This window comes from Phoca vitulina, unplaced genomic scaffold, assembly GCF_004348235.1.
Source record: "Phoca vitulina isolate PV1807 unplaced genomic scaffold, GSC_HSeal_1.0 scaffold13, whole genome shotgun sequence".
Classification (NCBI taxonomy): Eukaryota; Metazoa; Chordata; class Mammalia; order Carnivora; family Phocidae; genus Phoca; species Phoca vitulina.
The window spans coordinates 47,597,308-47,611,722 of NW_022589716.1; the positions used below are offsets into that span (position 1 = coordinate 47,597,308).

At 49.2% G+C, this 14,415-nt stretch overlaps 1 protein-coding gene across 1 annotated transcript in view; it reads left to right on the forward strand.

Moving 5' to 3' along the window:
• ZXDC (ZXD family zinc finger C) overlaps window positions 1–14,415 on the forward strand; it is a 41,403-nt gene that overhangs the window by 22,445 nt on the left and 4,543 nt on the right. The window contains exon 8 of the mRNA XM_032412076.1: window positions 13,325–13,494. Within this exon, the coding sequence (XP_032267967.1) occupies window positions 13,325–13,494 (170 nt within the window). The remainder of the gene's footprint in view (window positions 1–13,324; window positions 13,495–14,415) is intronic.

Sequence of the window (14,415 nt, forward strand, 5' to 3'; positions counted from 1 at the left end):
TGGTAAAAGAAATAAAAGCTGATTATAGATAGTTATAGAAAAACTGGATCACCATCCAGTTACGAGTGTGAATTGAACAAGCAGCTTCTCTGCTTACTTTCTCCTTTGTAAAATGGTTAATAAAAGCACCTACTCAGGATTCTTGTGGGAATTAGATGATACAGGTGAGGTGCTTAAAAGCAATCAATGTCAGCTTCTTGTTATATATGCAGGCAAGGGATGTGACCAGAGCCAGATGGAAGCTAAGGGAGACAAAGAGGCATAATTAGAAAAGTGGGGTGCCTGGGTGGCTCAGTCATTCATTAAGCGTCTGCCTTCGGTTCAGGTCATGAACCCAGGGTCCTGGGATTGAGCCCCGCGTTGGGCTCCCTGATCGGCAGGAAGCCTGCTTCTACCTCTCCCACAACCCCCTGCTTGTGTTCCCTCTCTGGCTGTCTCTCTCTCTGTCAAATAAATTTAAAAAATCTAAAAAAAAAAATTTAGGGGCTCCTGGGTGGCTCAGTCAGTTAAGCGTCTGCCTTCAGCTCAGGTCATGATCCCAGGGTCCTGGGATCGAGCACTGCATTGGGCTCCCTGCTCAGCAGGAAGCCTGCTTCTCCCTCTCCCACTCCCCCTGCTTATTTCAAGATGGAAAAAGAACATACCTAAGGAGAGTCAGATCCAGATTTTGACACTTGATTGTGCAACCTATTCATCATTAAAAAACATTCTGTGTGGGCCAAACAAGACATCCTTCAGTGCATACAGCCCCTCACCTGTTAGTGTCTCCCTCCATCTGAGTGGTTTTACCAAGAGTAAAAAAGCATAAGTGAATTCCACCGATTGAGTGGAAAGTAAATAGCATGCAAACTGTATGGTAATACATTGGAGTACTTGCAGTAGAATGCGTAATTTCCCATAGAAATCACATTATTCAAAAATAAGAGTACAAACAGTTCAGGAACCCCTGAATGAAGTTAGTATTTCAGAGGCTCATGCTTACATGATGGTTATACAGAAGATTCTACTCTTCTGTGGAACATGTACATTAAATGGTATTCAAGGGCTCTGTGGAGAAGGGGAAACTCCCCATGATCTGGATACCAAAGCCTGACAAGGATAACCTCTAAAAGGAGAGCTGTAGATTGATGACTTACAAAAATACATGGGGAATGTTCTAAATAAAATACACTTATGATTTGGCAAAATATTTTAACATTCTGACCAAGTGGGGTTTAGTCCTGTAGCTTGAGAGTGATTTAATATTAGGAAGTCTGGTACTTAGGTTATGTTATTTTCTCAGTAGATTTTGTATTTATTGAAAAAATTGGTATCCATTATTGGTAGAAGTAGGAATGTAATAAAGATTCCGTAGCCCAAACTAAGAGCCAACATTGTACTTACTGGTGACTTACCGAAGGCATTCCACATGCGCACCAGAATTGCTTTTATTCTCATTGTTACCCTTGCTGTTTAATATTGCTGTGGAGGTTCTTGCCATTGAAATCAAGAAAAATAAGAATTTGTAGGGAGGAGACAGTAACTTCAGAGTTGATTTGACCGCTTATTTGAAAACCCCATAGAATCAACTGAAAACTGGTTAGAACTTAAAAGACATTGAAGTGACCACTTATAACATAAACATGCAACCATCAGCAGTGTCCTGTGTGGCAGCAGTAGCTAGTTAGGAAATGCAGTGGAGAGAATAGCTCATGCGCAGTAGCAAAAAAATTCCAGACCAACTAGGGGGAGATTTCATAAGTGGGCAGAACATAAAGGAGGAGGAGGAGACAACAAAACTTGACTGAGAGAGGAGATGATGCTCCCAGATGTCCGGACTCCGTTTTGATAGCGTCCCTGCTGAGTGCCACGCTGGGACACCACTGCTTGCATCTTGATGTGGGAGTTGGGGCGGGGGCGGAGGGAGCTTTGGATAAACAAAAATAGTAAATCAAATGGTAAATGTGGATAAAACAAGGAAACAGGTCTGTAATGGTTTGTGGTTTTTAATAGGGTAGAGAGAGGCCTCAACAGAGGAGGAGACAACGGAGGTGAGGAAGGGAGCCCTGCGGACAGATCTGGGCAAAGTCCCTTCGAGCCTGAGGCTAGAAAGTGCTCTCAGCAGAAAGGCCTTTGTTGTCAGAGTGGGGAGGCCCAGGGGGGCCTTTTCAGAAGTGGTCAGAGAGTTGGTGGGAGGCCAGGCTAAGTTTAGGGCTACTTAGGGCCTCGGGTCATTGTTGGAACTTTGGCTTTCACTCCGAGGCAGATGGGGAGACAAAGAGGCATAATTAGAAAAGTGGGGTGCCTGGGTGGCTCAGTCATTCATTAAGTGTCTGCCTTCGGCTCAGGTCATGATCCCAGGGTCCTGGGATCGAGCCCCCACATTGGGCTCCCTGCTCAGCAGGAAGCCTGCTTCTCCCTCTCCCACTCCCCCTGCTTGTGTTCCATCTCTCACTGTGTCTCTCTCTGTCAAATAAATAAAATCTTTAAAAAAAGAAAAGTGACATGATCTTTTGAAAAGGATCATTCCAGCTGCTGTTCTGAAAATAAACTGTAAGGGGCAACGAGAGCAGGTAGGGAGTTCTTGTAGTCCCCAGTAGGAAATGACCGTGGCCACGGGCAGATGGTGGCCGCCAGTGGGAAGAGGTGGGTAAATCCTGGATCTGTCTTGAAGATGGAGCCAACAAGATTTGCTGACAGTTGTGGGGTTTGGGAGAGAAAGAGGTCATTATTGTAGACATGCTAACTCTTCCCACAGTATTTCATGCAATTCTATTTGAAATTCTGAGGGGATTTCAGAGCACTTGCGTAGGAACCTGTGGTCAGGGATTCCTGAGGATGCATGGGAAACTAGCCTGGAGGATTTGCCCTGTGTTTGTGGGGACATCTCGCAGGTGACAACCATTGAAAATCTGTGGTGGTGCTGTGCCCCTTAGGCCAGGACACAGGGACGCTCATTGATCGATAGGCCTGAGACCTACACACTCTTCTTTGTGTGTGTCAAGGTGGCTCTTCTGATTATCAGCAAATGAGTAATGGCCTTTTAGGAAAAAGACTAAAATTCCATATAGGATAAAGAAGATGAGAGATTTAAGGTTTTTTAAAAGCATGGAAAGCTGTCTGGATAGCCAGCACTCGTTTTGTCCTCATCTGTGTGCTTTCCATGGTTTAGCTCGTGTTTCATCTTCACAACAGCTCCCTAAGGTAGAGATTTACCACCAGCCTGCTCTACGGCTGGGCCGCCAGAGCCCTTCCCCCGCAGTGCACTCACTGCTCAGGAGGGTACCAATGCCGGGAGCGGAGCAGAGGCACAGGCCTTGGAGATCAGTGGACACTGAAAGGTTTTAAATGAGCATACACAGCAGGAAATGAGAGGAAAGATGAATGCCTCCGTAGAAAAATGGGGACGGGGCATGAGCAGGCGCTGTGCAGAAGGCCGCCGACAAACGAAGCAGAGGGGTGTGCTTGGTGCTCAGAGGCAAGGAAACCCAGAGCCCACATGGGTGCGCATGGAACGTGGGGATGCAGTGTGACATTTCTGGATGGTCACTTGATACCGTTTGCAAGAGCCAGAAGATACGCGTAATGTTCAATCGTGAAAGGACTATGTTGTAACATCTCACAGAAATACCCGGGGATCTGCGTAAACAGGCATGCACTGCTGCTCAGTGCCGAACTATGTATTCCTAAATAGTTATTGCTCATGTCTACCAGGAAAGCTGCACACTTGGTGCATAGTTTTGGTAAGTCCCGCATTCGTGAGAAACGCTGGGTGTGGTGTTGGTAGACACAAATGTGTATTTGCACAGAAACAAAAATGGTAGAACACATACCCTTGCAGGGTTAGTGGTTTTTTCTGAGTGTTAAGATTGGGTTTTTAAATCATTTTTCATCATCTTTATTTTCTGTGTTTGAAAATCCATGAACTACGTAGTTATAAAATACATATTAACCCACCATTTAAGTAGTGGGGACCGGAACAGCTGTCCCCTCTGCCCCACCCCCACCCTGGGATGGAGTGTACCAATGGAGGTTTTTGGATTGCACGTGGGGCACTTGGGTGGGCTCTCCAGCTGCTTCACCTGTAAACTGAGACAGGAATAGTCTGGAGTTGGTTTCCCTTCCTAGAAAGGGGTGAAGAGAGCAGCAGGGCACAGGCAGGGGCCAGGCAGCATGGGGTAGGCCCCTCTGTGGCTCCTTTAGCATCGCCAGCTTGTCCAGCACTGGAAGATGGGCATGCAGATGGAGGGCAAGGCGATACACCTGCTTGGTGCCACTGGCCGGTCTATGCCACTGGAATGTTTGACTAACTGGGTTGGATTGAGCCATGAAATTAAGTCAGTGATCTGTTTTTTATAAAATGTATATATATATATATATATTTTTTTTTTTTTTTAATTTTTTTTCTCACATTAAAGCAAAAATCTTTGGGCATCTCTCACCAGGCTCCTCCCATTTCTTCCTGTTGCTGCCATGCTGAGAGCAGAAGGGCCACACTGAGGGAGACAGGAGGGAGGCCCCTGTGCAGGCTGTCTGTTAACTGGGCAGCGGCAGCAGTTGTAACTGTTTTCCTAGAAGAGAATTCTGGGAACATTGACACAGGCACTCCTGAAAGAGTGGAGTATGACCTTGAGTGTCATGAGGCTCCCCAGTGGGGTGGATGGGGAGTTTGGGCTGCAACTAGAGAAAACCCTCCCTGGGCGTGGGAAAATGTGGGGCTTTTTCACTGCCCACGGACTCCGTTTAGGCACCCTGGATGGCAGGTGGGGCCTGTGATGGCGAGCCAAGTGGATTGCAGGCTGTGGGGAGGCCCTCCGTCTTGCCTCCTGCTTTAGGTACTAGGTGATTTTGCTCTAGCTGCCCATGGTAGCTCCCTCTGCGCTGCTGACCTTCACGTGCCCAGGCTTAGCCCCTGCTGGCTAGGGCGCGCACAGCACGTTTGCCTGGAGCAGCTCTTCACGCCGTGAGCCTCCTGGCAGTACACTCGTGGCCAAGGCCACAGCCATCTCTGGTCATTGCTCCCGTGGGGCTGAGTTTCCTTGTGGTCCCCGGACTGGAGCTGTGCTTTTGAGGGCTGGCATAGCCAGAGATCTCCCAAAGCAGGGTACAGGGGCTTGGTGGCGGCCAACTTCCTGGTAGTTGTGCTGGTGGAGAAATGTGGCCTCCTATCCCTGAATCCGCTGTGAATTGAGGTGTCCTGCCCCAGGACAGTGAGCAGGTGATAAGGATTTTCTCCGTCCTGGTCCTCTAGGCCCGCCCTTTCCTGACAAGCCGCTGTCACTTACTTTGGTTTCTGTTAGCTTTATGCCTGCCCGGCGCTGTTCCCTGCTGGAGTGCATGTCTCGCTTCCTTTATGTCTCCTTGGTAGGCGCCTGTTCCCCTGCAGGTCCTCCCACCTCCCTGTCAGGTGAGCGTGGAAGTCTGACTCTGGCAGTCTGCTGAGAGCCCTCCCTGGCAGGTCCCTAGCCCTGGTGAGGAGGAGGCCTTTGTTCATGAAAGATGTGATTGGCTTGGCCACACATTTGAGAGCTGTGCTGCCACGTGAGGCCATTCGTGGTGACAGTGCCAAGCGGCAGTGTCTGGGGATCGAGCACCAACTCAGGAGTCCGGAATGCGGTTGAGGTCTGTTCCTGTGGTTGCGGTGGCTTGGGGCAAGTGCCTAAACTCCCTGCTGCAGCACCCCCTCTGTTACGGGGGGCAGTACAGGACCTGCCTTTCTAGGGGGTCGTGTGGATAACACGCAAGGTTCTCGTAAAACAGCCCAGTGCTGATTGGAGGACCCAGTGCTTCGTTTAATTCCATGTAGGTTTTGCTCATCACTACCTTCAGTTAGCCCTTTGTTGGAGCAGAGTAAGGAAAACAATGGCAGGGCTTTGTGTCTATGTGGTTTCAGGCCCCTGGCTCTTAGAGTTCAGCTGACAGAGGTGGGAACCACGCCCCAGGAGCCCAGGCCTGACGTCCTTGGCCAGACGTGTGTGCCCTGGCGGTCCTGAGCTTTGGATGGTGCCCGGGGATGTACTCTGTCCCATAGCCTGTCACCCTGGGACTTCCTGTACAGCGTTTTTCTGTGAAGTCTGAGTCACCCTTCCCGGCTTGCTGGTTTGACCTTCACAGGAACTGTCTTTCCCAGGCTCCCAGCCGGGATTGGACAGTGGGAGCATTGGGCAGGAGATTAGGTGGAGGGAGGAAGGAGGAACCAGGACCTTGCTTTCGTCCCACTTTGGTAGGAGTTTTATGACAATGGCTGTGTTTCCCCCGTGGTCCCAGTTCTTTCTGGGCAGCCCCTGACGTAGTTCTGGTTTACATGCACTGACCTTTTTCTGGATTCTGGGGGGGGGTGGTGCCTACCTGCCATGCTGACTAGGGTGTTTGCTCCTTAGTGCACCATCACTGACGTGCCCCACTGTCAGCGTGGAATCCCTCTGGGTGCAATACCTAGAGTGTTCCTGGCGCCCTGATGGGACCCTGACAGATCCCCTAATTGTAAACGGTTTCTCCAGGGGCCAGGACTACATTATGGCTGCAGTGTTATCCCAAACCTTTTCCAAGGCCTGTTGCCACCACTGGCCTCCTCTGTTTCCAGGATGCTATAGTGCTTCATCATTGCGTGTTGATTGTAGGCTCCTCTCTATGTCCCTGGGAAACATCTGTACTTAGGACACAGGTGGCCAGTTGTAAGCTTCATGGTAAGGATCACCATTATAGCCCTGTACCCAATGGAGTAAAGATTCAGTCGATATTTGTTGAAAGAACGATAAAGCATGAATAGATTGCTAATCACTGGACACATTTCAAGCACCAGCCATTCAGTTAACATACCCCAGTGCTCCACCTGTCAGAGGTGTAGCATTAATTCAAGCTGGTTGTATACCCAGCGTGATTCTGAGGTAGTTCTCAGAGCGACCCTATGAAATGCAGGTGCTCAATGCCCTGTTTTCTGGATGAGGAACCTGAGGCACAGAGAGATGAAGTTGATGGGAGCTGCACAGCTGATTGGTGACTGCACTAGGGGTAGAATCCCAGGCTGACAGGCTCCAGAACCGTCAGCCGTACAACCCACAAGAACAGCGTGTCTCACCTTCAGCGTGTGAAGCAGACGAGGAACTCCCGAGTAAAATACTGGCACCTGGATTTCAGATGATTGGGGCTTGTCCAGGGTTCCAGGTGGGTCAGGGTTAGGCATCTGTCAATATAATTTGCCACATCAGGAAGCCAGAGGAGAACCCTGTTATCTTCACTGATGCGAAGCAAGGCAGTTGAGAAAACATCTTTGCTGATTTTTAAAAATAAAAACCTTAACTAGGAACTAAAAAGATTTCCCTAATAAAGAGAGCAAGTTAGAATAGCAGTTAGCATTATTTTCAGTGAGGAGATGTGTTCCCATTATAATCGGAAGAGGCAACCAAGCCGACGCTGCAATGGTATTGGCCATTTTTATGGAAGCTTTAGAGAAAAACAGATAATCAAATAGGAAGATGTGATTACCTATCAATGATGATTACTGGGCTTAGAAAACCCAAGGGAATAGACTCAAATAATTATAAATAAGGATAACTAAGTAGCTAATTGTACAAAAAATGTTTGCATATATCACGGGAGTAGCTTTTCTACTTAGAATAATCAGAAAAACAATAATGGAAAATAGATCTCACTCATGACGGCAATAAAAGTAGTAAAGTATCTCAGGATCACCAGTGACACACATGCAGGGTCTAGATAAGGCCCTGTTTACAGCTTACTATGTACCTGGATACAACACTCAATTCTGTTAATTTACATCTTTTATTCAATTCCTTTAAAATCCCAAAGGAACTTTTTAAAAGAAAAAAACCACCTGTCCGTTTTAAGTTCATCTGGAAGAATAACTTAGTTAAAATCTACATGCAGACTTTGAAAAAGAGAGATAAGGGGGCAGGGAGACCACTGTGCTGGTGACCCAGACACTGCTGAGGAGTGTCGGTGATGAAAGTCGGCCATTGCTCTTTGGTTTCTGTTAGCTTTATGCCTGCCCGGCGCTCTTCTCTCTGGTGGAGAGCAGGCCAGCTAGACAGGTGGGGCCGGCTGGAGCAGAGGCATGCGGGCCGGTAAGCGAAGGATGCACGGTCCAACAGTGGTTCCGGTAATGTTGGTTTACTCTTTAGGAAGACTAATGGTGGATTTCTTACATGCTTTCTCCCCTGTAGGTCCACCACCCAGGGAAAACCACTTCCAGTGTTTTAATGTTAAACATTTTCCCATGTGTATAAACTACACCTGTTACTTATTTTGAAGAAATGATAACACATATATTTTTATCTGCTTTTTGCTATTAAACATGAATATTTTTTCTTGTGAATAAATATGTTTGTGGTTTATTCTTTAATAGCCGTGTAGGACTGAACACATCAGGAACTATAAAAGCGTTAAGCCCCAGTGCCCTCCACCATCCAGGATATGTAACGGGTCCAGCCTCCCATCCTGAGGAGAGTTGGGGAATAGTAACTCGGATAGTTCACTGTGTTCTGTGGTTCAGTGAGGATCCCCAGCAGAGAAAGCCTGCATGAGCCCAAAGTTATCAGGCCCCCCGACCCCCGATGCACCTGGTGGGGGGGAAGTGACACATCGGAGTCAGTGGTATGCAGGATTGAGAGCTGATCGTATTCAGCGCAGAGCCCTCCCGGGGCGGGGCTGCCACGTGCTTGGGTTGGCACTGGGTTCTGTGGCTGTCAGCATAGGGACATCTTCAGATGGTGTGCGGGCAGAGCTCTTTGCCTGAGCCAGGCTGTGTGCTGCTGGCCCCACCTGTGGGGGTACGCTGAGAGGTGAGGTCATGCTGCAGCACGGTTCACAGATGAGTCGGTGGGGACTCGGTGCGCAGTGGCGTACTCCAGCTCACTTGGCTATTCCATGCCCAAATGTCTTTTAGGTCTCCTTCACGGAAGCTGACTTGCTGGCTGGCTTTACCCTTCTTTCCTCTCCCTGCTCTTTCAGGTTATCTAGCACAATCCAGTGTTTCAGGTAGATGTTGAGATTATTGAAGCAAAATTAAGTTCACTGTGAAGATGACTTGCCCTCTAAGGTTTTCTGGATCTCCACTGTGAGAAAGAAATTTTTTATGTTTCTTGACATTGGTCTATGAGTTAAGTTGGTCACATAAATGTAGTGCCATGGCATCTTTTACTAGTGAGGACGGCTGCATGGCCATCATGGGGTCGCGTGTGGAGACCGTGTGTTGGCTTTAAGCCTTCCAGCATCTGTGGCTTAGTGGGCTTGATAGCTGACTCAGGAAGGGTGTGATTTTCAGCCATTGTACACGGTGATGGCACACTAGCAGAAGCCACAGTGTACCGTCTGGGGTCATGTGACCCAGCAGCCTGCCCCGAGGGCACCGGCAGGTCAAGGTGTTTTTTCCCCTGAGCAGGGAGTCTGGAGGCCAGGGGCAGGGCGCTCAGTGCATCAGCTCAGGTTCCCCTGTCCTGGCCCTGCCTTCTTCCCTCAAAGCTTTCTCAGGGTACTGATGGGCAGTGTTCAGCCTGGCTTCCAGGACCTTGGGCGGACGAGAAGACTTTGAAGGGGAGGCGAGCATGGTCTTCCATGAAGGGAATCCACCTTCCCGTTGTCATCTTCCATTTGTAATCTTTGAGACCGTGCATTTGGGTCCGGGACTTCTGCAGGCTCTCCTGTCCGCCTTTCCTTCACGACAGTAAGTCCTTCCCCACCACCAAGCTCCCTGTGGCGCAGCACCTTGGGGCATGTATAAAAGCAGTCTTCCAGAGCCCCAGACCCAAGACACTTCAGAGTGCTGGCTTCAGGGAGGCGCCTTGTATGGATTCATTCATACAGGCATCAAGACTGCCTTGGGGCTCTGCGGCCAGCTTGGCCTTCCTCATGCACCAGTTTTCCTAGGAGGGCATGTTGAGATGTTCTGAAATAAGATACAGTATAGGGGGGCCTGGGGGTGTCAGCCCTCACCTTTCCTACCCTTCTGCTCTTGTCCTAGCAGGAACTGCTTTTATTTATTTATTTTTAAAGATTTTATTTATTTATTTGATAGAGACACGAGAGAGAGGGAACACAAGCAGGGGGAGTGGGAGAGGGAGAAGCAGGCTTACCGCCGAGCAGGGAGCCCAATGCGGGGCTCGATCCCAGGACCCTGGGATCATGACCTGAGCCGAAGGCAGGCGCTCAACGACTGAGCCACCCAGGCACCCCAGCAGGAACTGCTTTTAAGGAGAGTCCCACGAGAGCAGCAGTATTCATGTATGTAAGCCTGAGCAGTTCCTTTTAGCGATGAACATTTCACCCCCAGGAAGAGTTGTTAACCGGAGAAGGTGCTAGAGCACTTGCGGTTATGGGGGTAGTGATTCTTCTCAGTGTAACTGTGACGTCTGCAGGACTGCCAGATTGTCAGGTGCTGGATGAAGGGACAGGTTGAAAAGAGAATGTGATGCAGTGTGTGTGCTCATACAGTAATTAGAACCAGTTTAGCTTATGATGTGTTACCAAGTATTCTAGTTATAGTCCGTCTTACTTCCTGCCTCGTACATCCTTTTAACAAAAATAAATTATATTCTAGTTACTGACTAGTTTTTCAGCAGTGTATACTATTTTTTATGGAAACCTGGCAAAATTAAGTGGATTCTATTTCTGATTTTGATCACATGATTTTTACTTAATTTCCCTGTCATTTATAGCATACGTGCTAGCACACATCTAGTGAAGGGGCACAAGGCTTTGATCATTCTTGCTTCATGGGTAACATAGAGTATGATCTACACGGCTTTCATTGAATCATTATGAAATAAATGAGAAATGGCTCAGAATGGTCATTTTTATCTTACAAAGCTAGATAATAAGCATTAGATATACATATTTAAATCTTGCTTTTATAAAAGTAGCTTAAAAAGATACATTACGTGATGCTTTCCTTAGTTGATCTCATAGTGGTTTCCATAATATACCTTGAACCATGTTTCAGTATGTTCATTTGAACTGAAAAATGAAATTGGACCTTTTCGTGGGGAAGAAGCGCTGTCCTGACATACAGACTGCCCATGCTGTGTGGGCTATGTGGCACGGTTCCCCCTAAGCTGCAGCTCGAAGTGCTGTAGTTGTGATGAAATGACATTTAAAGCACACGAGCATTTGCTTGTGCTCTCTCTCTCTGACAAATGAATGAATAAAATCTTAAAAAAAAAATCCTCAAAAAAAAAAAATAAAATTTTTTTTAATTGGCAAAAAGGTATGAGCTCCATGTCTGAGTCTAGCAATGAGTAGTACTGACCCACAGCCCCACGAGCCTCCTGGAAAACAGGCAGTCCCACTGTTCTCCATGCATTCTCCATACAATGTTGCTTTTGATATTTCATCATTATCAAAGTTTCTAATAGGTTTTGTTATTCTGGTTGGGTTTGCATTACTAATAATTGCAACAGTAACTTGATTTTTCACATGAAGATTTCAACCCCTAGAAAAGATATTTTTTAAAACTAGAATTTTAATTTATGTACATGTTTTTATCACAGGGAAATATGCTAGGGTAACAAAAGACTTCAAAGCATAACAACACATTCAGGTAAAGAGCCAGAGTTGAGCGGAGTAGCGTGCATGTTCAGGGAGAATAGCAAGTGACGTGGAGTTTCTTACTGTTAAAGCAGAGTGAGCGGATCCCGGGCCCTAGCCCCTCACCTTGCTTGCTCACCCTAGTCCTAGCCCTGGTCTGCTGTCCCGAAGCTGCAGAGCGCTGGGGAGAAGCATGGACGACAGCCAGAGCTAATCCAGCAGGAGGGGACTGGGGTCCCTGAGGCAGAGAAGCTGGCAGACGTACTCAAAGCTATAATGGAACTACGTTTCCCCGCAGTGAAGGGGGCACCGAATGTGCTCCCTGGAAAACCGAGACTTGCCGCCGAGGTGAAGAACCCCTCAGGCGCCCAGGAAGGAAGTAGCAGGCTGTGGCCTGGCACCGCGGCTTACAGCGCCCCCCAGAGCGGAGTCTGTCAAGTGCCGAGGGTTAAGGAGCCGTGACCCCAGGGTTTCATGGCAGCCAGGCTGTCCGGTGCGTGCTGCGGCCGCGGACAGCCCTGCGTGTGAGCGCTCTCGGGCACGCGGGAGACACCGCGAGGGCGATGGGCAGGAGCAAGTGGGCAGCGGTGCGGGGCGCACACGGAGCACAGCGCACAGCTCGGGAGCGGGGACCTCTAGGCCGGTGTTGGCATCAAGACCGAAGGCGAACTTGCTGTAACAGAGGTGGCTCGTCCTGTGTGTCAGAACCAGCCATTCCTGCTTAAAATGGAAACTTCGAGTACAAAAACCTACACAAAGAATGCAGCCTCTCTTTTTCCTTTCACGTTAGGTCATTAGATATTTTCACGGAGACGTATTTTCTAGAAGTTCAGCACATCCTTCAGTTTCACTTGTTCCTTTTCATTTTATTCAACAAAAATCAAATGCTTTTATTCAACAAAAATCAAATGCTTTTATTCTCATTAACTTGTATAATGTTCACTGTAAAATTGTCTTTATGAAGTCATTCACGTATGCATCTCCCAGGTTGTCTGGACACAGCTGTCACAGCACCTGAAATTCCCTGGCACTTACTAGGACCCAGGCACTGTTCTAAACTTGCGTCACATATCTACTTAATCCTTCCAAAACTTTGAGGTAGGGAGTATTGTTCCCATTTCACAGGTAGGGAACACTGAGGCCAGAACTTAGATTGCTTGTCCAAGGTCAGGTAGCAGAGTCAGGGGTGGAGCCAGGATTTGAATCCAGGCCACTGGTCTTTGGGATTTCGTGCTGCTCACAAACCACGTGACTGTCAGAGAAGCCCTTTCTGAGTGTCCGGATTGTTTGTTTCTTCTTTGTACTTCGTTATTTTAGAAAGCATATTTTTATGAAATCAATGAAGCGATGACTTTTGAAGAGGAAGCTGGACAGAAAACAGCCTGAAGGATTTGGCAGCTTAAGCACACGCCAAGGGGCCCAAGGGTGGGATGTGTTGGCCGGCTTCCTTCCCTTGTTCCTTTTCTGCAATTGTGCAGCTCTGCCTGGTAGTTGTGCTCCATGGTGTTGGGGATCTCCTGTGTGCCTCCCGTTCTTGGGGTTGCAGGGTAAGGAGGAGCCTCTGCCCCCGTGAAATGGGCACCCGGGGTCTGATCGCTGAATGTCCAGAAGACACGTAGGTAAGTTTGCTACGCTTTCTAATCAAAATCTTGGTTTTTTCCACCTCTTAAGCCCGTGACTCTCCCTGTTGACTAGTTTGAAGTCTGCAGGGCTGTACACAGTGACGGTGGGGAGGCTGTGTCCCAAGTGTGGCCTCGGTGAGGCACGGTACACGGCATGTGTTGGTTTGTCTGTTTCATCGCAGGAGCCTCGGGGTCCGCTCAGAGGACAATGAAAGATGGCAAGGTCAGTCCTACTCACTTCCACACAAGCCAGACTGGCTGGTTGTGTGGGAACCTTGTGGTGCCCAGTGGAGGTCTGCCAGGACCAGCTCCGGCGGCCGGCGTGCAGTGCGTTCAGGTCCAGCTACTGCAGGTAAGAGCAGGCAAGCCCAAAGGACGCTGGTCATGGGGCGGGAGCTGGGGGCTAGGCTTCGGGCCGCGTCTCCCTGAGCCTCCACCCCTCCAGTACTCTTCCTCTTGGGAACTGCCCCCCAACCTGCTTCTGACCATCCCAAGTCCGGGATGATGTCTCTGTCACCCCAGCTCCTCCCTTCCTCCCACCCTGTCCCGCTCTATTTGTCCGAGCTTTCGTCTTTACTAGGATTGACGCTTCCGTGTCCCCATGCCCCCTGTGTCTGGTGCCCCGTGAAGTGGAGGTGCCGGGCCCCGCTCCGGCCTCAGGCTGTTCAGGCTGCCCACGGTGAGCCACGGGATGCCTCTCATGGCCCCGCCCCTCCCCGGACCCCAGGGCTCGTTTCAGGGCAGGGGTGAAGGGGTTTGCTCACACGGCTTGGCAGTCCTGTGTCTGGGGAGTGCTCGCGGTGCAGCCGAGGATATAGCCTTTACGTGTTAAAGATGCTGGCTCCCCCCGCCCTTCTTCCCTACAAGATGAGCCCCTCGCAGGCAGGCCAGCCACCTCCTAGACTGTTCCCTGGGGCTCAGCAGGTGCCTGCAGCTGGCAGCCACTCCATGAGCTCGCTCACCAGACACATTGACCACAGCTCTGTGTGCGCCTTTGTTTGCAGTCTCATTTTTGAGGGGCTGGAAGAGGGACAATAAATTGGGACTGTTTGGGGAGAGAAGAGGTGTAGAAACTGAGGATATGTAGCTCTGACCTGGCCTGATCACATGCCACCTCTTCCCTGAGCATCTCCTGGGGCCATAGTGTACCATGTACGTGGGAAGGCACAGAGATATCCGAGGACTTCTGAGTGCCGAGCTGACTCCGAAGAGGAGGGTGGCCAGATCCTTGGGGTCTGCAGTGCTGGGAGAGCCTCATCGAGGAGACAGGACC